The following is a 25,027-nucleotide window of genomic DNA, read 5'->3' on the forward strand; positions in this document are numbered from 1 at the left end:
ACATGGGCTGTACAGCTCTGGAGGACCCAGGGTAAAAAAAGCTGAGAAAGGTCCTCAGCACCAAGTGCTACCACCTGGCTGTAATAGGTAACTCAAGGAATTACTCATCAGGATATGGGTGGTCATGGGTATGCTTCACCCAGTCTGCCAGAGGATGGCTGGAGCCTACACCATAGACCATAGCTCCCAGTGAGACACACTTTCTGACGCCTTTCTCATTCATTGAAAAGAGAAGGTGGGCATAAATTACAAACCTCACAACCTGAGGCTTAGGATATGACACACAAAGACCAAGGCTATCACATCAGTGGACTTATTTCCAAGAGGGTGTGATCACTATCTGCCCTCCATTTCTTTCACCTTTCATAGTGCTGCATAAATATCGGACTGCATAAGGCCCCCTCCCCATTAATCCATGTACTGGACAATTTCACCCACTGCCATACCCCACACAGCAAGATAAGCAAAAAAGTACTGCCTCCCACAATTACATGTGGTGGAGATGAATCGGTGGTGCTTGTTGTGGATACTTCATTGTGCTCTTCCTCAAGCAGTAGAGATAATGCTGCTGTGACTCCTGACCTATCATTTGACAGCCATATATATATATATACTTATTAGGGTTTTGTGTCTTGTACATCAAAAGTGAGATTGTTTACATAAACATTTGGCTCAAATCTAAACTATAAGCAGCAAAAGATAAATGGATGACTTAAGGGCTGGGCATGATCTCACACCATACTGTGTCATATCAAAGCATGCACCAGTGCAACACGTGTGGAAGCATCAGTGAATAAAACTGAGAAGGTTCATATATCCCCTGAAGAAACTCCGCCAGTGTTAGAGCATAGCAACGTAAAAGTTATTCTAACATAACCACCAATGTTCATCAGTGTTCATTTCAATGCCATTAGGAAACCAGAGACAAAAAAAGAGGAATAGAGTGAAGGAACAACCAATACTAGGATGAATTCAAGTTGCACCAGCACAGTGATTTTTAAAGTCTGTTTTTGTGGGGGGGGGGGACAAAACTCTAGCCCCCCCCCACACACACACATCATTTGCTTTGCACCACCTATTTAATACAATTATCTTCAAAGCTGCTGCACTTTGGAGAGAAGTCTAGTCTCCCCATGCAATGACTAGATTTTGAACAGGGAATTACCAGCAGGACACTGAAATAGCAAATGAAATGCCATAGTTAAAAGTTTTATGCTCCAAATTTTATTTAACAGTTACATACAAAACAGTATTTTCTTTATAATCTATGACTTCATCATATTATTTTAACCTGAAGCAAGGATCCCAAAAAGTATGAAAATTAACACAGAAGGTTGATAATTTTTCTGGCATTTTTATTCAAAGAGGGGATATCTATGTGCATCAAGCTGTATATTCAGATTGTTGTATTTAGCTGTACCACTTATTGTAGGTACTTAATTTCTGTGTATGTGTATGTAAACAACTGCCCAGTAAATGTCCATTTTAACATTAAACTATGATTATGTACAAAACTAATCAGTGACACAAATAATAGTATAATAACACAAATGATAACTAATGTACATGCATAACTAAAAATGTTTTAACTAATAATAAAAACAACAAATGAATATTTACCTCTTCCTTTGACAGGGGTCTGTACTTCGTCTGATAACGACTCAGTTCTACATTCAACCTATGGACTGTCATTTTCAAACTATCATTTTCATCCACCAACTCTTGGGCCTGTTGTCTAAGTGACTGTAATTCTCCACTATTGTCTAGAAGAAAAAAAATGAAACTTTAGAAAGAATGCACAGATATAGTGTTTCCAGTAACACTGAAAGAATCTTTCCTGCAAAGAAATGCGACTGCATTGATAGTAACATAAATACTTAATTTATTAAGCATCTACACATTTTCCTCATTCAAGAGTACAGGAGGCTGAATAAAGGTAGACTTTTTTAAACATAATTTTTAAGGTTTATATATTCCTGTTTCCAGACATACATAAAAACTGGGATTACAGTAAGATAAAAAAGTTAAGAATACTGAATTAAAAGCTGGCATTTGTTTTAGAAGCTGTTACATCTTCCAAAAGATGTTGTGCATCTGAATATAGCTGATTACAATAAAAGGATTTCAGCAAGACTTGAAACTACTCACTAGCTTTTCAGAAAATGAAATATAAACTGGCAGCAAGCAAGCAAGCTTGCATGCCTAAGGTCATATGTTGTAAATGCCTACATTTCATATTTATAGTTTTCCAGTAAATAAGGAAAATCAGTGTTTTGTGCATATTGTTAAATAAGTAGACTACTTTTGTTACAATAAATTTAATGAACATAACACTGTATTATATACATATATTAAGATTTGTTTAGCAAATAATCAAAAGATCAAAAGCCACAATGAAGTAGTTTCTTGTGAAATATAAGCATTATTTCAGTTGTTTACCTGCATAAAAAATAAGTAAAGATGTGTAACATGTAGCAGAATATCACAAACATCAAGTGAAAAAGGAGGACCTGTTGCGTGTAATATGGAAAAAAGACAAACACATGAAGACACCAATTAAACAAGATCTGTGGTCTGTAAAGTATATGTAAGTCTTGTTAATATTTAGCAGCTGGACCCTTCATTCCCTTCTCATTGCCACCTCCCCCGCCCCGGTAATGCTGAAGCCCTCCGATGACTAATTATGTATTACTGCCTCAACCATTAAATTCCAGGGCCGATTATCTTCTCCATTAAGAAGTATGCTTAGGTCTTACCTTTCAAAATTCACCTTTCCAGATGCAACTCATGGCCTCATTGCTGCTGTTATTATTCAATTCAACCCATCTCTTTTTCCCAAATAATAGAATGTGTCAAAATACAGTTCCCCTTCTTTTCTTTTATGTGATATACAACCCCTACTTTAAATTATATGTTCATACCCCAAACTCTCCAATCCCTTTTATCATTTTAATAACAATGGGTTACACTCATTCTGTCAGTCTACTTTCCCTTTGCATTTATGGCATCAAAAATGTCAATACTACTTTGTATAATGGAAGGAACATCTCAGTCTCTGGAATTTACTCATGCACTGTGAACATCAGTACTTCTTTGCCTACTGCATTTCTATATTGCATAATATGATTCAGCTTGGGAGGGTGATTCCCCCTCCCCCAAACAAGTCTTTGTTCCTCCTCTGTCTCTTATTTTTTTTAAGAAAAGAAGCATCTTTATTAAACCATCACATACGACATAGGCAATCATACATTTATATAAATGAAAACAAACCACACGACATAATCCTAGCTGCAAGCACTTTACAACAAAACCATACTGACACACTCCCAGTTGCAAACATTATAGATCAGTTATAATCTATCCAATCATTTTAGTCAAACATTACATAGCACATTTAAGTCCTGCCTTTTTCATACCTCATTCCTCCCCATGTATGTACTGTTCCCATAATTCCATTTTTTTCCTATGTAGTTTGCTCCTAGCCTTTTCTAAAGATCTCAGTTCCAGTTGTTTTATCTCTGTTACTATAGTCACTATTTATAGTATAGTTGGTTTAGATTTTGATTTCCATTTTCTAATAATTGCTTTTTTGGCAGACACCATAAGTAGACATAGCAAGGCCTTACCATGTGTAGGCAATTCCGATTCGGTATCATGGTTCAGAAAAAATCATCTCCCTCATCACACAAATCTGCCCATCCATTATTTCTGACAGTGCATCCTGCAGAGAATCCTTAAAGTTTGCCAACTCTCCCCACTCCCAGAAAATATGTTCCCAATTACCTCTTTCTTCCCTGTCACACCTCCAACATTTACTGTCTACCTGGGGAAAACTTCTCTGGAGTCTAATTGAGGTATACAAATTATCTATGTAAACATTTCCTAGCAAAAATCCTAAATCTTCTCAATTTTGTCGCACATTAGGAAGACATACATATATTCTCCCATTCTTTCTTTGTGAATTGCTTATCCAATCTCTCTTCCCAATCCTTTCTAACCTCCCCTGAATGATTTTTATAGTCATCATGCAATATGTAATATGCTCTACTATTCATTTTTTAATGGCAGCTTCTGTTCTAGACTCTACTAAAAACTCTACCACTGCTGGTCTTTCATTTAGGACCCCTATTTCTTTCTGCTTCCTATAATCTGAAATCCATCCTTGATAGGGAGGCAATCTCTAACCTGCAGTCCAAAATAATTCTTGGTGTCTTCCATTCTATAACCTTTCCCTCTCTAGTTATTTGCTCCAAATACCTTGGGTTCCTTTGCCAACGTTCTTCAATAAATTCCAGCCCCTTCTTGCTTATTGTTTATATCCCTAATTCTAGTCATCCAAATCAACAGAATCTCCTTTCTCCATTCCCATGTTGGCTTAGTTCTTACAATACTTTCTGCTACTTTATAGATATAATATTCTGTATGACTACTGTTATTCTCCTTAAAGGCCCGTCTCTCCTTATATCTTTAGCTTCCCTCTGTTTCATTATCATCCCTTTCCACTTTGAATTATAGCTTTCTGCTTGTGCTATGTATAGGAGCCTCAACTGTGTAGCTCTGAAATACCCTTTCAAATCGGGTAATCACAATCTGCCCTATTCTACTGGAAGAATCAGCTTTTATCCTATTTGACTCTTGATGTCTTCCCTCCAAAATAAAGTCCTTCAGCTCTTTATTAATTGCAATCCATAACTTCTTATCTTGTATATAAAAATATGCTGAACAGTGTATATGACTAACGGGACTAAAACATTTTAACTGCTTTATCTTACTCTCAGTATCTATATAAAAAAGATGCCATTTTCTCAGTTTTTGTATTATCTTTTGTTTAGTCTTTTCCCACATATCCTTAACTGCCACATTAGAATAATTATAATCCATACTGCTAAATACTTCATTTTATCATGTCCCCATAAATATGGATATTGCTGAACCAATTCATGCGTGGGTAAATAATGTACCACTATTGCCTTTGTTTTAGTGTCATTAATTTTGTATCTTGAAAAGATTTGAAACTGTCTCAAAATGGTCCCCAACACTGTAATGTCTCTTTCTGGTTTTGTCAGGTATAAAATAATTTTATCTGCAAATAGAGCCAGCTTTTCTTGACTACCATACAAATTATATCCTTGAATTTCTGCATCCCTTATTTTCTTTGCAAAGGGTTCTAAATATAATGCAAATAACAAAGGGGAAAGAGGACACCCCTGCCTGGTTCCTCTGCTCAAGCAGAAATTATCACTGAGGACCCTACCCACTTGAATTTTCACCTCCAATCTCTCATATATCCTCCTAATAAAGCGTATATGTTTTTTTCAGGGAATGCAAATGCTTCCATTGCCCTGCTCATAAAGTCCCAGATTACTCTATCAAATGCTTTCTTTGCATCAAGACCCACCAACAACAATGCAACAATGCATTTTCTTACATTCTCCATCCCTCTGGATCATCAATGTTCTGTTAATGTTGTCAAATGTTTGTCTACCCTCCACAACACCACACTGATCCATATCTACAAATTGTGGCATTACTTTTGCAATTCTTTTAGCCATTATAGACATGAGCACTTTATAATCATGGCTTAGTATTGAAGTGGACCTGTATGAAGCTGGGTCTGATTGATCCTTATCCTCTTTAGGTATTACAGCTACCACAGCTTTCTTCTGGGATGTCGGTACTTCTTATCCTCTTAAAATACTGTTAAAACCTTCCAGATCTTTATCAGTTGTTTCCCTCATAGCTTCTAAACTTCCACAGGAATACCAACTATTCCTGGTGACTTTCCTGTAGATTGGTTATACATCACAATTTTTATCTCATCTCCTCCTATCCTAACCATTAGGTAATTGAGCTTCATCTACCTTTAACCTTGGCATATTTAATTCTTCCATAAACATTTCAATCTGTATCTTTTCTTGATTTCCATATTTCTTTGCTTTATACAGACTTTCATGGAATTTCCAATATTTCTAATACCGCTACAGGATCTCGTCACTTCCCTTGTTATAGGCTCCCTAAGATTGGCGACAGCCCTTTCTACTTTCTGTTGCCTGAGTTGTTGTGATAAAACTTTTTGTGCTCTAGTGTTATTATCAAAAAATAGTTTCTTAACAGCAATCTTTCTAAACTTGTGTATATTATCGAGGTAATCCCTTATTTTCTTCTTAGCATTCTGCAGTTGATCCTCTTCTTGCTCTATGAGATTCCCCCAATTCTGCAGTGCTTTAACATTAAACAGAATTTCTGACTATGAAAAATATATTGAGACACTAAACACACAAAATATTTCACTAATGGACAAAATTAAAGATCTAGAAAATAGATCCAGACGCAACAATCTACGGATTTATGGAATACCAGAGGGAAGTGAGGGTAGTAATACGGTGAACTTTCTTAATACATGGCTTCCAGACATTTTAAAGCCTCCAGAGGCTCTCTCCTATGGGACTGAGAGAGCTCACAGATCATTAAAACCAGTCTCAGCATCAAACAAAACAACGAACAGTCCCAGGTCAGTCATAGCTAAAGTCGTTTCAACTCAAGATAAAGAACTTATATTAAAAACTGCCTGGTCTAATCCCCAATAAAATTTGGAGAGCATATAATCTGGTTTGATAATGATTATTCATCTGGGGTGATGGCCAAATGAAAAGAGTGTTTACCACTAATAAAAGAACTTAAAAAAGGCAACTCAAAGTACATCTGCTTTTTTCAGCAAGAATTAAAATTTTCTTCAGTGATGGCCCAAAATATTTGACTCAATAGAAACAGCAGTGACTCATCTATCAAATAATAAAGTCTTAGACAAGCCTGAAGAAATGGCTAGGAGTTCTTCTAGTTTGAAATACCATGCTGAGAAAAGTGAATGGAAAACAAATGACAAGAAGAAGATGAAGCTGAGAGAGAAAGATGAAAATCTAAAGATGTTTAAACAAATATTAGGGTAGAAGTACTCATTCAAATTAACTAGTTAGACATATCCAGATTTTACAACAAAACCACCATGGAATATAAAAATTAACTGGGTGACACATACTGTTTGGAAACAATTTCAGTTACAAGGTAAATCTTTTTATTACTTATATTAATGCAGTATTAAACATCTAAAATAAGACAAATATTAAATAACTGCTTTAATATCTAGAACAAGTATTACTAACATGCTATGTCTTATATGAAAAATGAAATTACCATACATGCTTTCAGGCTTTAATAGTTTAACAACACAATGCTATACTGCTTTTGACTCTGGTATGAATAACAAGGAAAATGTATTTTATTATTTATACTAATGCAATTATTAAACATCTAAAATAAGACAAATACCAAAGAACTGCTTTAACAGCTAGATCAAGTATTACTAACGTGCTATATCTTAACATAAGAAAAACAGAATTACCATACATGCTTTCAGGCTTTAGTAGTTTGATAACACAATGCTATACTGATTTTGACTCTACTGTGAATGGTCTAGGAAATATAAAATGATATAACTAAAATCAAATGTTTATGATTTATTCCTTTGTAAACTATGTGCTAATAATTAAAAGAGTGCTATTAATATTAAAAAATGTTGTTTGGGGCACTTTTCTGTGGTACAGTGGGTGCTGGTAGTAATTTTAAATGAATTAGAAGAAACTGAAAGTAAAAAACTGCTCTCTAAGCTCATGGCCTATTGTAGAACTCCAAAAGCTTCATTTATAGCTCTCTGCTTTCCTGCCGAAGCCACAAGCTGGTAAAATATGTTTTTAATCCATCTTGAGGTATTACAATAAAAAAAGAGTCCATTAGAGTTGTTTGTATATTCATAAACAGCCAAAAATGAAAGTATTTAATTACAGAGAGTGACTAGCACTTGAAGCAAAACAGTATGGGGCTTAACTTAAACCAAAAGGCTCTTAAAAGTGACAAGTACATATTTTCACCAAAATACAAGTGCTTCAAAGCATTATTGAGTATGTACATATACATAGTATAGATTTAAAAATTCTAAAAGGAAATAAGAGAAATTACCACAAAAGTACTATAATGTATGCAAAGAAAATAGCATCATGAACAAGATAGAAGCAATTGATATAAACAGTTACTGCAAACTCATATGTATACATACTAGGGAACATAGCTATAAAAGAAAGCATGACTACCTATAACAAGAAAAGTAATAATAATTTAACAGCTAAGAAACCAATAAATAAATAAATATATATCTACACAAATTTATTCAGTAAGAAGCTGAACCAGATGTAATAAAGCACTAGTATGATAGGATATAAATGTCATGAAAGCATTATAAGAATTAGAATACTTAATAAGACTGGTAAATAAGAAATGACACTCATATGTGATAAACATCAACAAATCTTATGTCAATTCACAGTTAGTCATTAACTATGAAGATGAATAGATTAAGTTCAATTGTTAAACAAGAAATATAGCAATACTGATATGTTCAATATACTAAGAGCATTTCAGATATTATTTATGAAATGCTTAGGATTCTCTTGTGCTTCACAGAGAAAAACAAGGTACAAGAAAAGTGAAAAGTAAGAGATTAAATGAATTAGATGAAGCCTTAATAAATTCATATTAATTGCTGATACTATCTAAAGTATAAAATACCACAAAAATTCCATATAACTTATCTATTAAACAAGTACATTATGAAAGCCTATAAAATTAATACAAGCAGACCTAAATCTAAAGATGTAAAAAATTCAACTCAACAGATGAATGTACTATATAAAAGTGTTGTTTATTTTATACACAGAGATCACATTAGAAGCCAAAATGTTATTATATATTAAAATCTACAGTTTATAACAACAAAAACAATGTTTTCATTAACCTGACTGGATGTTGAAACAAACAAAGTTTCATAAGACTCTGTTGTGTTAACAGTAGGAAATATGAACCTACATGGACTGTGTACACATAGGGTTTACAACAAATGCTAACAGTCTTCTTAGTTGTATATTAAATCTGGCATAAAGAAACACTAAAAATAAAATGGTTACTTAGAAATATACATATGGGCAAAAAGGATATATATGTATACAATGGTGATAAATAAAGCAAGAAACGCGCTGATAATAAAGTGTTGAGACTATACAACACATACAGTACACTGAAAACAGATGTTGGTTGACGGACATTAAATAATACAGCGAGATAAAATATAATATGTATATACTAGAGCAATGCTGTATTTAAAGTTGATTACACTATTTTATTTAACTACGGACAGTAATATCATATAACAAGTTCTGTAATAATGTTTAACTGAATATTATGCAATTCGATAGTCAAAGTTTGATAGCACACAAACAATAAGAATTTGATGTTTTTAGTTATATTTGCTGTTGGGAAAGCTGAGGGGAAGATGTTGAATAGGGATAAGTTGGGTCACTCAAATGGTAAACCTATTCAAGGATGGGATGTTTTCTCCCATGAAGGGAATGATTGGTTGTTTATATTTTGAAAACCACTTTTTACTTAGACAGTTTTTATTTGTACCTTTTAAATGGATGTCTATGCAATGCATTTATAAAATATATGAAATGAATGGTAAAAAGTTTTCAGCACACATACAAGGTTATCTACAAACACAAAAACATGACAATGGTTAAATACAAAGATATAGTTAGTCCAAGTGTGAAATGCATGTCTATCAATATCAATGGCTTAAATAACAGCGTAAAAGAGGAAGCTTACAAAGATGTCTTAAGCTATGTAAAGCACAAGTACTATTTTTACAAGAAACACATCTTATACAGCAAGACATTAATAAGATTAATATGCATAACTACATATTACTATCAAGTTCAGAATATAATAAAAAGCAAAGAGGTGCAGAAATATTATGGTCAATGATAACTCAGGAATGTTTTGTTTAGTGTCAGTATTAATAAATAGTTTGGCTTACACCCAGGTAAACAACTATTGGATACCAGGACTGGGTGTCAGGGCAGCCAAACAACATTTAGAAAACATAATACAACATTCCAAAGGTAATACAACAATTGCAGGAGATTTTAATTGTATAATGAAAGAGGAGGACACAAATGCTAAAAACACACACAAGAAATCTCCACTACCAAAATTACTTAGAGTTTACTGACTCGTATAACTTAATGGACATTAACACATATGCTGAACAAGATTCATTCATATTCACACATTACTCACAGACATAACACCTTTTCCAGAATAGAGTGTATATAACAAAAGATCTTACCACAAAAATAAGCAAAGTCAAAATAATCACCTGCCCTTTCTCATACCATAATACAATAACTTTTGAAACAGATTTTAACTTTAAGAGAAAACTTACAAGTATAAGAATTCCAGCCTATATAACAAACATTAAAGCATTTAAACAATACTATACTGTAGAGATGCAAACACTTCTAGCTTTAAACCTCACAGATGAGGCAGCAGACATTTTATATATATATATATATATATATATATATATATATACATACACACACACACACACAAATGGGTCTACCTGATTACGCCGAAAGCTGAGAACGACAACAAGATAACCGACACCAGGAGATCGACAACAGAGAAGACCGACAGTTGAGAATTCCGATGCTGAGAACACCAACATGTTAAGGTAAGTGTGCGATAGGGATGGACGTTAGGGTCAGGGTGTGGGTAAGGTAAGTGTGTGATAGTGACAGACGGTAGGGTAGGGTGCGGGTGAGGTAAGTGTGTGATAGTGACGGACATTAGGTTTAGGGGTGGGTTAAGTGAGTTAGGGTTAGGGTGCGGGTAAGGTAAGTGTGCGATAGTGACGGACTTATGGGTTAGGGGCAGATTAAGTGAGTTAGGGTTAGGGTGCGGGTAAGATAAGTGTGCGATAGTGACATACTTAAGGGTTAGGGGCGGATTAAGTGAGTCAGGGTTAGGGTGCGGGTAAGGTAAGTGTGCGATAGTGACGGACCTAAGGGTTAGGGTTTGGGTTAAATTTAGTGCATATATAGTTGTGTATGTAAGGTTTAGTGTAGGTTTGTAAGGTTTTTGATGTGCTTGTGTTGTGTGTGTGTTTTTTGGGAAAGTTATTTGTTTTGTTGATTGTGGGGATTGTGGTTTGCCGGGCATGTGAAGTTTCGTGTTTTTGAACTTTCGGTTTTGTCGTGTCGGTTATTTCGTTGTCGGTGTTTTGGCATGTCGGTGTTATCAGGTAGACCCATATATATATATTTATATATATATATATATATATATATATATATATATATATATATATATATATATATATATATATATATATATATATATATATATATATATATATAGAGAGAGAGAGAGAGGATGCAATGAAAGCATATTTATATGTAAAGGTGGTACTCTGGTATAAAAACAAGCAAAAGCACTGGAATAAAGAACTGATAGAACTACGAACTAAAACAGACAAAATCAAATTGGATATTCATAAAGGCAACTTAGCTTCAGAAAAAGAATTAGAAGACCTCAACAAAAAATACTTAGAGATGCTGAGCCATAAAACGATGATTACTCTAGAGAAGGTCAAACTATGCACTTAGTCTATGAATCCTAAAAATCAAAGAAGAATGCCTAACAGGTCGAAAAGAATAATAAAGGCAAATCAGATAAAAGAAATATACAATATATACAAAAAAAGAAATGTATCAGCCTTAGAAGGAATTCTAGAAGCCTTTAGACTGTATTTTAATAAACTCAATAGTCAAGATAATAAAGTAGAATTAAGTAAAGCACTTAGAAAATTTGTTAAATAATATTAAATATAATACTAAGGCTATCAGATGAACACAGAAAAATAATAGATAAAGATATAACTATGACAGAAATTAAAGCACAAATCAAGAAACTAAAATTAAACAAATCCCCAGGAAATGATAATATGACACCAGAAATGTTTAAACTACTATCTAATAATGCATGAAATCTATTAATAAGTGTGTTCACATCAGTTAAAAAAGGTAATAAATGCCCTCCTTCTTGGAAATACACTCAAGTATCACCAGTTTTGAAACAAGATAAAAAACCTGATGAGTGTACCTCATACAGATAAAACAAATGCATCAAATGGGGATTGGAGGCTGTTTTTAAAATGTTAGGAGAAGGGCCTTGTACTTCTTTCATTATTCAGCTTTTGGAGTTTTCCCTCACTCATAATGATTTTGTTTTTGATAAAAGATATTTTTTGCAGACAGAAGGCACTCCAGTGGGGGTCTCTTTTGCCCCTTCTTATCATGGCACATTTTAAAATGTATTTGAATATCCCACAGAATTTTTTTCAAGGAAAGTGGTGTTGTACAAATGATGTATAGATGATTTAATATTTGTGTGTAGGGGTAATCCCAAAGACTTTGATGTATTTATGAAGGAGTTGGGTAGAAATTCTTGTGGTTTAGAATTCACGCACAGGACACATGAGCACACAATGTAATTTCTTGATGTTAAGTTAGTTGCATGTGGGTTTTAGTGGTTAGGTACAGTTCAAAACATTTCATAAGGATACTGCTGTGAATAACTTTTTGCATGCCAGTAGTTCACATCCACCCCATATCCACCCCATTTGATCAGGTCCTTTCATATGGGGAATTTAAACATATTTTTACTAACACATCTGAGAAAGATCAATTGGGGTTGGAGTTCAGTAAAGTTGACATAGGTTACTTAGCAGGGGGTATTCCTGAAGTTCTATTCATGAGGCTGAAGTTAACAGGGGTAAAAGAATGTTTTGATACAAATCCTCTCATTGGAATGGGTAGGAATAATAGCAGGGTGATGTCATAACGATAATGGGCACCCCTTAGATGAGAGAGAGGCCTTATTTTTTGTGAATAGATTTCCCCTTTTCAGATACTGTTACAGAATTAGTTAACAACTTATGGTCTTTCATTACAGAAGACGATAATTTGGGTACATTTTTCCCAAACAGGGTTACTTTCTCATTTAGCAGGTTTTTTAACCTAAAAGAGCCGTTAGATTTAAGAGAAAGTAAAAAGGAACTTGGTGAGTTAGGATCCTTTCCCTGTGGGAAGTGTAAAGTTTGCAATGTGAAGCAATCAAATATTTTGTACAGAAATTATTGCATCTGGAAACAAGATTCATTATTAATTTTAGGACAGCATATCCTTTGGGAATGAACTTGGAAGTTCATTTTGGTATTTGACACACTATAGTTGGGGTGCAATATATATGAATATTTGTGATTTTTTTTTTGTGTGAATATGCACTGGCTTTTTAAATGTTGTGGGGTGAATGTCATTGGAGCACATGTATTTGGGTTTTAAATGTGTAATTGAGTAATTGTGTGCTAATTAGTTAATTTACATTTGTATAAATTGGACTGCTACATTCATTGTAAAATATTCCTTGAAGACATTGTAGCCGAGGTACCAGAAGCAGAAGCATTACATTTCTGCAGTCTATCCGCTGTGTTCCTTCATTTGTTTTATTTATTTTACTCAGTTTCCTTCTTTGAAAGATTGTTTTTGTACCTCTTCTAGACCCATAAGTTTATTAAATATAGATTATAAAATATTTATGACAGTTCATGGAAACAGAATAAAACAAATATTGCCATTATTGATACAGAGCGATCAAACAAGATTCATTAAAAACAGAAATACATATGACAATATAAAGAGAATTTTGGCCCTTATTGATTTCATAAACAAAACAAAAAAATAAAATGAATGTCATTTGCTTAGATATTAACAGTGCATTTAATTCCGTGAATTGGGATTACCTTTGGCTTGCACAGGTGCAGTATGGGTTTTTGAAAAATGTTAACTCACTAATAACATCTCTTTATGATAAATCTTCAGCGTACATAAAAATAGGATCCTGTTTGCCAGAGCCTATTACCATTACAAAAGGTACAAAACAGGGTTGTCCACTTTCTTCTTTGTTATTTGCATTAGTAATAGAACCATTAGCAAATTTCAAACATGCAAACCCAAACATTCAAGGAATTCAACTAGATACTGGCATTGAGTTAAAGATTTAACTATTTGCAGATGACATTTTATTAACTTTAAAAGAAGATAACACACTAAAATAACTATGGAAAGCAACAAAACAGCTTAAGATGATTTCTGGACTGTCATTTAATGAAAATAAAACCAATATGTTACTAATAAATATGAACAAAGAAGCATTAAATAAAAATATCATAAATATCTATCTAGAAATGATACAATCAAATACTAAGGAGTTAAAATTACAAACAACATAGATATGACAGCGCAACTAGACTCTAAAGAGATTTTGGATAATATCAAATAACTCATACAAAAATGGAATAAGCTATTTTTTACTGGAAAGACTATATATAATTAAAATTATTACATTCCTGAAAATTCTGTATTTTATACAAGCCTGTCAATACTTCCACCTAAACCATATTTAACATAATTTGAAGGGTTAATAACGAAATTCTTATGGTACCCTAAAAAATCTAGAGTTGCCTTAAGACATCATTTTGACAAATGGGAAGAAGGTGGAATAGGCTTACCAGATTTAGAGGGATATATACAAGTGTCAGCTTTAAAATCAATTTCTCTATGGTTAAACAAAGAATATACTTCCAAATGGAAACTAGTACATGAAAAAATCTGGTTAAAAAACACTCATGATACAAAAAATAAAACATATGGAAATAGTAACGAATAGCTTACTTTGGTTACTGAAGGAATATATGGCAACAGGGAAATACAAAAATATAAATTCTAAATACATTATCAATACCCTAAAGTCTTTTATGCACTTTGTAAAACCAAAATCCAGATATAAAAGCATGGACTGTTTTCGTATTCCTAATAAGATATAGACAAAATAATATTATAACTCAGGACTCAGTGGCAGTTAAAACACTTAGTAAGAATGGTCTAATTTACTGGTATCAGTTGATAAACACTAATAAAGTACTAATGATAGAGCAAATTATTAGAGTTCCACCTTGAAAATAACGTGGTTAACACTGCAGGGATTACGACAAACAGTTTTAAACCAACAGGCAATAATGCAGAAGTCTGTTAGGGAAAGGGTTCTTAAGTTCATAGAGCAGTTAATAACACTGATGGAATTTCCCACAACTAGGAAAGGAATTTTATCAGTATTGTACAAATTAGTTAAAGAAACAAGAGTTCATAATAAACAAAATATATGAAAACACTATGAAACAGTTAATGGTAAAATGCCAGATGATAAATTTAAAAAGCTAATTTTTACATCTTCAAAACTAATATCTTTACCACCATATTGGCAACTTTTCACATGGCAATTTATACATAGAAAATACTGAACACCACACAAATTAGAACTAATACATAATAAAAAAAAAAATAGATGTTGGAGGTGTAAATCACAATCTATAGCCAATTGGCAACACATGTTCTATGAATGCCACTTACTTAAACAATATTGGGAAAGTATTAATTATTTCTTATATAACTGCGGTGGTGATGCTGCGGTAGCGTTGTCGTCTCACAGTAAGACGTTGTCCTGTTCGATTCTCAGCTAGAGCATCTTCTGTGTGGAGACATGTGAATGGGTGTACCTACGTTGAAGGTTGTGCGTCAGGGCCGGCAACTCGGCACATAAAAATCTACTGCCAATCATTAGAGGACCGGAGTTCCGTTGTGGCGACCCCTAACCGGGAAAAGCCGAAAGACACAACAAAATTAATTATTTGTTATAGGCACTGTTCACTGATAATTTACAACTTACAAAATCTCTAGTTTTGTTGAATACACACCTGTGTTGTCTTGTGTTCCATATGTAACTTTGTGGAATCTCCTTGCTATTGCAAGGAAAAAATCACACAGAACTGGAAAGCTATAACTCCTTCCAATTTTAAACATTTCAAGAATATAGTTTTATCAGTCTTGCAGTTGGAATTGAAAACAATCAAGGAAATAACAGAATGACCTACTTCCTTAAACATTGTCTGGCAGAAAGTAAATCAAGTGCTGGAAACAGAAGAATGTAATAAATTATAATCTTATTCAAAGATACATTCAAGAATACAAAGTTTTTCAAGTACAGACATCCGATGTAAATAGTTGGTTTTGTAATGTTTGTCTTTGGAATTGTTTCTCCACTTTAAGCTTTGACTATATAAATATTTCTTTGATATACATACTGTACATATGTTTATGTTTATGAAAATCAATAAAAATGTATTCAGTAAAAACATTTGTCAGTCCCTTTAAATAATTCTTGTTACTTCTTAACTATACTTCTTACCTATAGCTCCCTTTCTTTTATTTAAACCCTATTTTTAAACTCCACCTTAATTTCATCCCACTCCCTAGCTGTATTTTCAGAAGTAATTTCTATCCTCTTTAACAGCTCCTGAATAATCTCCACTACCCATTCCTTAAATTCCTCCCTTTTCAACAAATAGATGGGAAAGCAAGTGTGTCTCATTTTTATTTCATTACTCTGTTTTTATTTAGTTATCACTGTTACATGATCTGAAACAGTTATTGGGTGTGTATCAAGACCTTCAATTAAATGCACATGTTCCTGTGAAATGTAAATTCTGTCTGTCCTAGCCCAGTTTTTATACCTTGGGCACTCCAAACTCCTACTACTGAATTCACATCTTCCATGCCAAATATTTTCATATATTTCTTCAAAATGCAACCCTCCATTGTTGAAAGGAAAAAAAGAACAGAAGCACATATGTACAAACCCCATTATACTTAAAAATACACCAAAAAGACTTTATATCATGCGAAGAAAACCATACACCACAAAAATAGTATTATTAAGAAAAAAAATGTTTTCTTTACTTAGAGTTAACTTTATCCCCTCTTTCTCTTCCCCTCCCCAAAGCATTTTCCCAACATTAATGACATGAAGTAGGTCATATACTTTAGAGTCCCCCAGAAATCCAACAAATTCTGAAAAAGTCAAATATTTGCAGATTTTCCTGTTCTGTCATGTTTCACAAATATAATTATGGCATTGTAATACCATATTAAGTTACTGGTTTATTACTGTTCATCTCCATCTCCCAAATCATGTCTCTGCTTCATCTCCAATGCACTCTTGATTCTTCTAGTCAACTCTCATGCTCCCTTCCTTCTCTCTCTAACATTTTCCACTGAAACAGTGAAAATAACTTCATAAGAACAGTCTGTCTGTGGTCTTTATTACCAGAACAAGAAGCAGAATCTCCTTCTGTTTCACACTTCACTTTTTGTTGGGCAAACTGTACTATTTCCTCCTTAGAAGGTACTTCATGGAAAAAAAAAGATTTTGTCCCTCCAGGGAAGAATGCCTAGAAAACAGCTGGGTATAGCAGTTTGAATCTCACACCTGCACCTCAACATTCCCAGAATAATGGAATGAATTTACTCCTCTTCTGCCTGGTGTACAATGAGTAGTCATTCTCCACAAACACTCTGCTGTCTCCCACTTAGTATTTTTTCCTTCTGCCAAAGTTTTGTCAGAATCAATTCTTTATGCTGGTAGGACTGCATCTTTACTATTAAAGGATGATGTTGCTTTTTCATAGCCAGGTTTGGAGCATACACACAATGTGCCCTTTCAACTAACAACTCCTGCAGTGGAATACCAGCCCAGTTGCTTATTTGTGCTTTCATAAAATTAATGCAGTCTGTTCCTTCCAGCTTCTCTGGTATAGCTGGAAATCTCAGGTTTTCTCAATGTGCTCTGTCAACTAATTTGATTATTTTTTGAAACATCTCTTCCTGAGCAGTCTCATATTCAGCCAGCCTTTTCTTTATTTCAAACTCTGATTTTGGCAGCTTTATCACCTCATCTAAATATCTGCTTAAAGCTTCTTCCATTTTTTTAGCCTTTTGTTGCTTGTGTTGATATACTCCATCTGTGTTTCATTTATTTTAACCAGGTTCATGTGCAGTTGTCATGTCTGGAGGATGCATTGCTTTTTGCTGAACAGCTGCAGGTCTTTCCTCATTCAGTGTTTCTTCTTTACTTTTTGTAGCTGGATTTTTCCCAGGTGCTCTGTATTTATTTGTTTCTGTGATCCAAGCAGTACACTTACTAGCCAGTTACTGGAATTTATCCATAAACACAAAAGTCTACTAGCCTTCCCTATTGAGTTTCTGTTTTCACACCGGGAGAGTTAGAGTTAAGTTGTTACTCAGTGTGCAGCCATCTTGGAAGTCTTCATCCTCTATCTCTTAAGGGCTTCTTGTGCAGTCTACATGTTTTCAATGGGTCTTCTTCCAAACTGAAGAACTTTTGCACTCCTTGAAAGGTAGGCAGCCATCATAGATCTCTCTGCAGACTTGTATTTCACATTCAGCACTATCTCAGATGTTTGTATTATTTCCTCCTTAAACCCCATGTAATGTCTTTCATAAATAAACTAAATAAATACAGTTACAGTTTAGAGCTATGTGGCACTCAACTGTTTAATATTTCACATGAGAATTCCCCTCTAACTACCACTTTATGCTTCAACAACTAGTTGCAAAGTTTTTTGACCAACACCACATCCTTCAATCTTCCTTCTAGCCCTCTATGGAGCATAGTGTTAAAGGCCTTAATGAAGTCCATATGCAACACATTTAACAGGGTTCTCATAGACTAGCTCAGTGCTGACTCAGTTATAGAAATGAATTGGATAGAACTGAATCATATTGAACTGGCAATACCATGTTATTTACCACAAGCCACTGAACCATAGGAAATACAAGCCAACAGAGTTTTGTGATCATTTATACCTTGCCAATACCCACCTTTAGACTGTACATTCTATTTCAAATTCAGTCAAGCCAGGGGTGATTTTGTGAATATCCAGCCAATCATCCATTTACCACTTATAGGAAAATAATGTATCACACTGCTTGATTTGCTGTGGGAGTCAATTTCAGAGATGGGAAAGGGCTGTTTAAGGACTCTATCTCATCACCATGTTTTATTTGCCAATGAAAATTTAGATCACCAGTCTGATTATGCTCCATCATTTTTCTATACAGAATACTTTATGAACACCCCTGGAATGGAAGTGAGACTATCACACCTATAATTACCCATTTCCTTTCTTGACTCACATTACACAAAGGACCTGCTAACATTTTGCTCTAGCACTACCTCATATAGTAAGGGCAAACCATAAAGTTCTGCTACTTTTTCACTAAGTATAACTGCAACTCGTAACACTGACCGGCAGCTAGAAACTCTTATAGATATTGTATCTTGCCTCTTTTAAGACTTAAGTTCTTTTTCAACTTTTTCTAACTACCTACACCTGGCCTACCTTCCCAAGTTAGAGTCTGGCTTGTTACTTCCATATAAATGTACAAGTGAAAAATACATTCAGTAATTCTGTCTGACTCATTTTTTAAACTTCTCTTTCTCTCCTTCCAGTGAAGCAATGCCTATCCAGTTTCTTCAGCTGTCTCCACTGCATCTAAAACATATATATTGACAAACTCATCTGCCTCGTCATCTTTTGTTCTAAACATATCCTGACTTAGCAGAATAGCTTTGCAGCCTTTTTCTGGTACCCTCACAGATATTCTAATACTGTTCCTCCACTGCTCATCCTTCTGTAGGTCTTCTTTCACTGAAAATTTGTCTTGCATCACTTTCTTTAGTAAAGTGGACGTCCCTTATTCTCAGTCTTCCTTCCTTTTATAATGCACAGTTTCACACTTTTCCCCATTCTTTTCTTTCTTCATCAATCCCATGGATTCTTCATTTATTTCAGTTCTTGCCATTATTCATTGTTTATTGCTGTGTTTTCCAAATGATTAAAATTGGTCTTCATGTAATTGCAGATATCTTATCAGATCTAGTCTGTTGTGTTGAAAGCAAACTCATCAAAACACCAGCTTGCTGAGATTTCTCCCTACAAACTGAAAAATCCCAAAGTTTTGAGGTAAGGACTTTGCCCCATTACTTTTTTATGTGGAGGGCTTAGTTCTCACACCTCCTTACATAGTTTCTAATTCCAGGATCACATCATTTCTGGGAAAAGAAACATCTTTGATGAATCAGCATTTTCTGTGAAGTGGCTCCCAATAAACTAACTTCCCTAATCTGTTCCTGTAGCATGTGCCAGTATTACTCCACTGATGGCAAACCACACATTCACATCATCACTGCTAACCAGTGCCTCACTCAGCTCAGCTACGGTCACATTCCCTGGAATCATTTAGGACTAGGTCAATAATATTCTCTCTGGGCACATCACACTTTGTATAAGACTGGCTTTCACCAAAGTTTCCACTTTTTTCCTCAGTCTCTCTTGATTCTGCACGTGGGCACATAGTAGTACTATTTAATTGATGGAAAATTGAAATCTTATCCACAAGCATGACTATTATTCCACCTCTTCCTCCTCCCCCTCTTTGCCTGTGCACTAATTCTGTTTTTGAGTTTGTCATCTTCATTTTATTGCATCAGTTGTTCTATGTATTCTAACTCTTTAGCAGGAGCTGTCTGTTTTTTCATCCATCCTCAAGGCCAGTATGTCAATTTCCTCTTTCTCTTCCTTTTTCCTCCTCCTCATAATCAGTGAATTTTACAGTGCCTTTTTCTCATACACTTAATAAACTGCCACCCTACTATCACATTACGGGACTCTCTGGGGCACCTACGTATTGACACCAGCCTGAGGAAACTTCCTCTCCCCTTTCCCTCCTTTCACTTCTACAGTCTCAAACTTTTCTTTTTTAATGTTCCAACTGTTTTAGACTCTTTCTAGTCTTTTTTTAAAACATCTTTATTGAATTATCACGTGTGACAAAGGTAAAATTACATTTATATAAAACTAATCAAACTATGTTAACAAGTTCACATTTACAAATGTTATACAACATATAAATATTGTTATATATCGGGTCTATATTACGCAATCAAAGACACTTTTCTTCGGACGAGTAATATTCAAACACAAAACATCGAAAACACTAAACCGCAAATAGCCATGTCTGTGAATCTTTTCCTAGGGAAAAAATTCATGAGGCGGGAAACAAACAACACAAACTTCACAATCCTAATCAAGTTGGGGGCTTCGCCCCCACACTCCCCTAACTAAATATACCAACTCCAAGATCGTTCAGCGTTGGGGAAAATGGCAAACCGTGAGAACAGTTTCGATGACGTTATCTATGATGCCACTCGGGCATCATAGATAATCTATCCAGCTTAAATATAAACTCCTATGTCACAAGATGGGTCCCAAACTGGCTCAAAGACAGAACCCACAGAGTGAGAGTTGCTGGAGCCATGTCAGACTCAAAACCAGTCACAAGTGGCATCCCACAGGGTTCTGTCCTGGGACCACTCTTGTTCGGTATATACTTTTCCGAGGTACAGGCAAACGTGGGAGGACTATGGCTCACCAAGTTCGCAGGCGACTGCAAACTGGGCGCCATAATCGACTCTCCAGCTGACACAAACATCCTTCAAAAAGGTCTCACAGAGACAGATAACGGGTGCCAGCGCCATGGTTTAAAGCTAAATGCCAAAAAATGTATAGTCATACCCTTTGGCAAAAACAATGTGCCCACAAATTACCACATAGGTGGAAACCCATTAAGTACAGAGAAAGTTATTAAGGACCTGGGGACCCAAGTTGATAGCAATCTCTCCTTTGAAAACCACATTGCCAAAGTGGTTAGAAAGAACTTCTACATAGCCCACCACATCACGAAGGGTTTCACATCTAGATCAAGAGAGGTAATTGTGCCCCTTTATTCATCCCTCATCAGGCCCATCATAGAATACAATGCCCCTTTCGGGATGTACCTTACCCGACACCTGCAGCAATTAGAAAGACCCCAAAAGTATCTCACAAAGAGGATCAAGGGTCTCAAACAGATGCCATATGCTGCTAGGTTAAAAAAACTCCAGCTCTACTCAGTTGCATACCGCCTACTTCGAGGCAATCTATGCCTGACATACAAAGCTATGTCAAATCCAGAATTAATGGACATGCTCCACCTCCGTAAATCTAAATCCCTTGAACCTCAGCACAGAAATAAATAGAACTTGCTGGAGGGACAGGTTCATAACCCAGAGGCTCCCTTCACTCTGGAATAGAATTCCAGTTCATGTAAGGCAGAGCACCTCACTGAATCTCTTCAAGAAGAATCTCGATAGGTGGATGGGGGATCGTAGGTTTGTACCAGTGATTACTCCCGTGTCACTATTAGACAGAGGCACAGTAAACTAAACCTTAAAAAGGGCACAGTATACTCAAATCAAGGGGTGGCGTAAGCCATACAGAATTGGGCTAGGCTTATAATTGCCCCAGGGCAGATAGCCTAGTATGAACCTATGAACCTATGTTTTGGGTTTGAATATTATGCGTTAGAAGAAAAGTGTCTTTGATCGCGTAATAGGGAACCTTATATATCACATAATCAAAGTAACATCAATAATTGTTCAATTTCTACCTTCTCTCAAACCTCAATCCTCATCCAAAACATTTTTCTACATGTATTCTTCCCACAATTTTCATTTTTTAATGTAATTTACTACCACCCTTTTCTAAAGATTCCACTTCCTCTTCTTTTATCTCTGTAACAATATTCACTACTTCAAGCATAGCTGGTTTAGATTTTGATTTTGATTTTCTACAATTTTTTTTTTTTTTTGGCAGCCATCAGAAATAAACTTAATAAGGCATTACTATGACTAGGCAAACCAGATCCTGTATCCCAGCTCAAAAAAGTAATTTCCTTATTTACACTCATTTGCTCGCCCAGTATTCCTGACAGAGTACTCTGTAGGGAATTTTTAAAGTCTGCCTACTCATTACACTCTGAGAACATATGCTTCCAGGTATCTCTTGCTTCCCCATTATACCTCCAACATTTGCCATCTACCTGAGGAAAAAATCTCGAGTCTGGGGTATAAAAGTATCTATGCAAACACTTTCAGTCAAAAATCCTAAAACTTCTAGATTATGTTGCATATTTGGAAGCCAAACATAAATCTTCCCATTCTTTATGGACTGCATATCTAATCTCGATCTTTTCTGATTGATTCCTACAATGATTGTGCAATATTTTATATGCTCTACTAATTATCCATTTTTTAACAGCAGCATCTGTTCTAGATTTAATTAAAAGCTTAATCACAGCAAGTACTTCATTTAGGATTCCCCTCCCATCTCTCTTTGCCTATGCTCTGATATCAGTCCCTGATAGGGAAGGCAATCACTAGCTTGCAATCCAAATGACTTCTTGTCCTCTTCCATTCTATTACATTTCACTCTCGGTTACCAATACCATGGTTCCTTTGCCAGCTTCTTCCAGTAAATTCCAGCCCCCTCTTCCTATCCTATGTACCCCTAATTGCAATCATCCCTATCATCAGTATCTCCTTTCTCCAGTCCCATGTTGGCTTCGTTCCTAGCATACTTTCTGCTACTTCATAAATATAACATTCTTTATGACTGTTGTTATTCTTCTTAAGGACCTCTGTCCAAAATCCCATTCTTTCTTTATTTCTTGAATTATTCTCTACTTCTTCATCATCCTTTTCTACTTTGAATTGCAGCAGCTTTCTGCTAGAGTTATGTATTAGAGCCTAAACTGCATAGCTGTAAAATACCCATTCAAATCAGGTAATCCTAAACCACCTTGTTCTATTGGGAGGATAAACTTATTCCACTTGATTCTTGCCCTTTTTCCCTCACAGATAAAATCCTTCAACTCCTTATTAATTACTATCCACAACTTCTCCTCTGGTTGATAAAAATATGCCTGACCTGTGTATAAACTTAAAGGGACTAAAAATATTTTTACTGATTATACCTTGTGAAACATATATATAGGCAAGATATTCCATTTTCAGAATCCTTTTTATTCCACAATCTTTACTTTAGTTTTATCATGTCCCATAAATATGGGTATTGTTGAACTAATTCATGTGTGGGTACATAGTTTACAGCTATAGCTTTTGTTTTATCTTCATTAATTGTATACCCCCCCCAAAAAAAAAAAAAACAGAACTGTGTCAGAATGTTCCACAACACTGAGATGTACTTTTCTGGTTCTATCAGATACTAAATAATATAATCCACAAATAAAGCCAATTTTTCTTGAACACCATACCAACTGTATCCCTGAATATCTGAGTCCCTTATGTTCTTTGCCAGTAATTCTAAATATAATGCAAACAACAAAGGGGTCCTTTGTTCAGACACAACTTATCAGAGAGGAACCCTCCCACTTTGATTTTTCCTTCTGATCCCTCATATATTCTTCTAGTTATCTTTATTACTGGATTAGGAAATATAAACAAACCCATTGCCCCACATAAAATCCCAACTAAAACTGTGCTGAATGTTTTGTCTGCATCAAGACCCACCAATAACAGTGATATTTTATTATATTCTGCTTCCCTCTAGATCATCACTGTTCTATTAATGGTGTCAAATGTTTGCTTCCCCTCCACAAAATAACATTGGCCCATATCTATCAACTTTGGCATCACCTTTGCCATTCTTTTGGCCATTATAGGCAAACACTTTAAAATCATGGTTGAAAACTGAAATGAGCCTATATAAAAAGCTGGATCAGATGGATCTTTACCATCTTTAGGTATTACACCCACCACAACTTTTTTTCCAGAATGTTGGGGACCCCCTCCTTCTAAAATGCTGCTAACCAAAACCTTCTGGATCTTTTATCACTTTTTTCCCTAACTAGATTCCAAACTTCCACAAGAATACCATCTATTCCTGGAGACATTTCTATAGCTTGATTATACATCACTGTTTTCATCTCATATCCTCCTATCTTAACTGTTAGTTGTTGAGCCTCATTCACCTCTAACCTTGGAATATTTAAGTCTTCCATAAATTTTCCACTTGTGCTTTTTATTTCCCCACTTCTCTGCTTTATAAAAATAAAAATCATACAATTTCTGAAATATCTCTACTACTTCCACAGGATCTCTGGTTATTTATCTTATTATAGGCAGTCTAAGTTTAGTAATGACCCTTTATAATTTCTGTTGCCTAAGTCGTTGTTCAAATGTTTTTGTGCTCTGGACATACTAT

The 25,027-nt window shown here is 34.9% G+C and overlaps 1 protein-coding gene across 3 annotated transcripts in view; it reads right to left on the reverse strand.

Annotated features, from left to right (window-relative positions):
• CEP89 (centrosomal protein 89) overlaps window positions 1–25,027 on the reverse strand; it is a 1,387,439-nt gene that overhangs the window by 643,262 nt on the left and 719,150 nt on the right. For all 3 annotated transcript variants that reach the window (XM_044081875.1, XM_044081874.1, XM_044081873.1), the window contains one exon: window positions 1,621–1,763. In XM_044081875.1, coding sequence (XP_043937810.1) covers window positions 1,621–1,763 — 143 coding nt within the window. The remainder of the gene's footprint in view (window positions 1–1,620; window positions 1,764–25,027) is intronic.

Source organism: Protopterus annectens, chromosome 8.part1, assembly GCF_019279795.1.
Source record: "Protopterus annectens isolate FY-2018-M chromosome 8.part1, PAN1.0, whole genome shotgun sequence".
Classification (NCBI taxonomy): Eukaryota; Metazoa; Chordata; order Ceratodontiformes; family Protopteridae; genus Protopterus; species Protopterus annectens.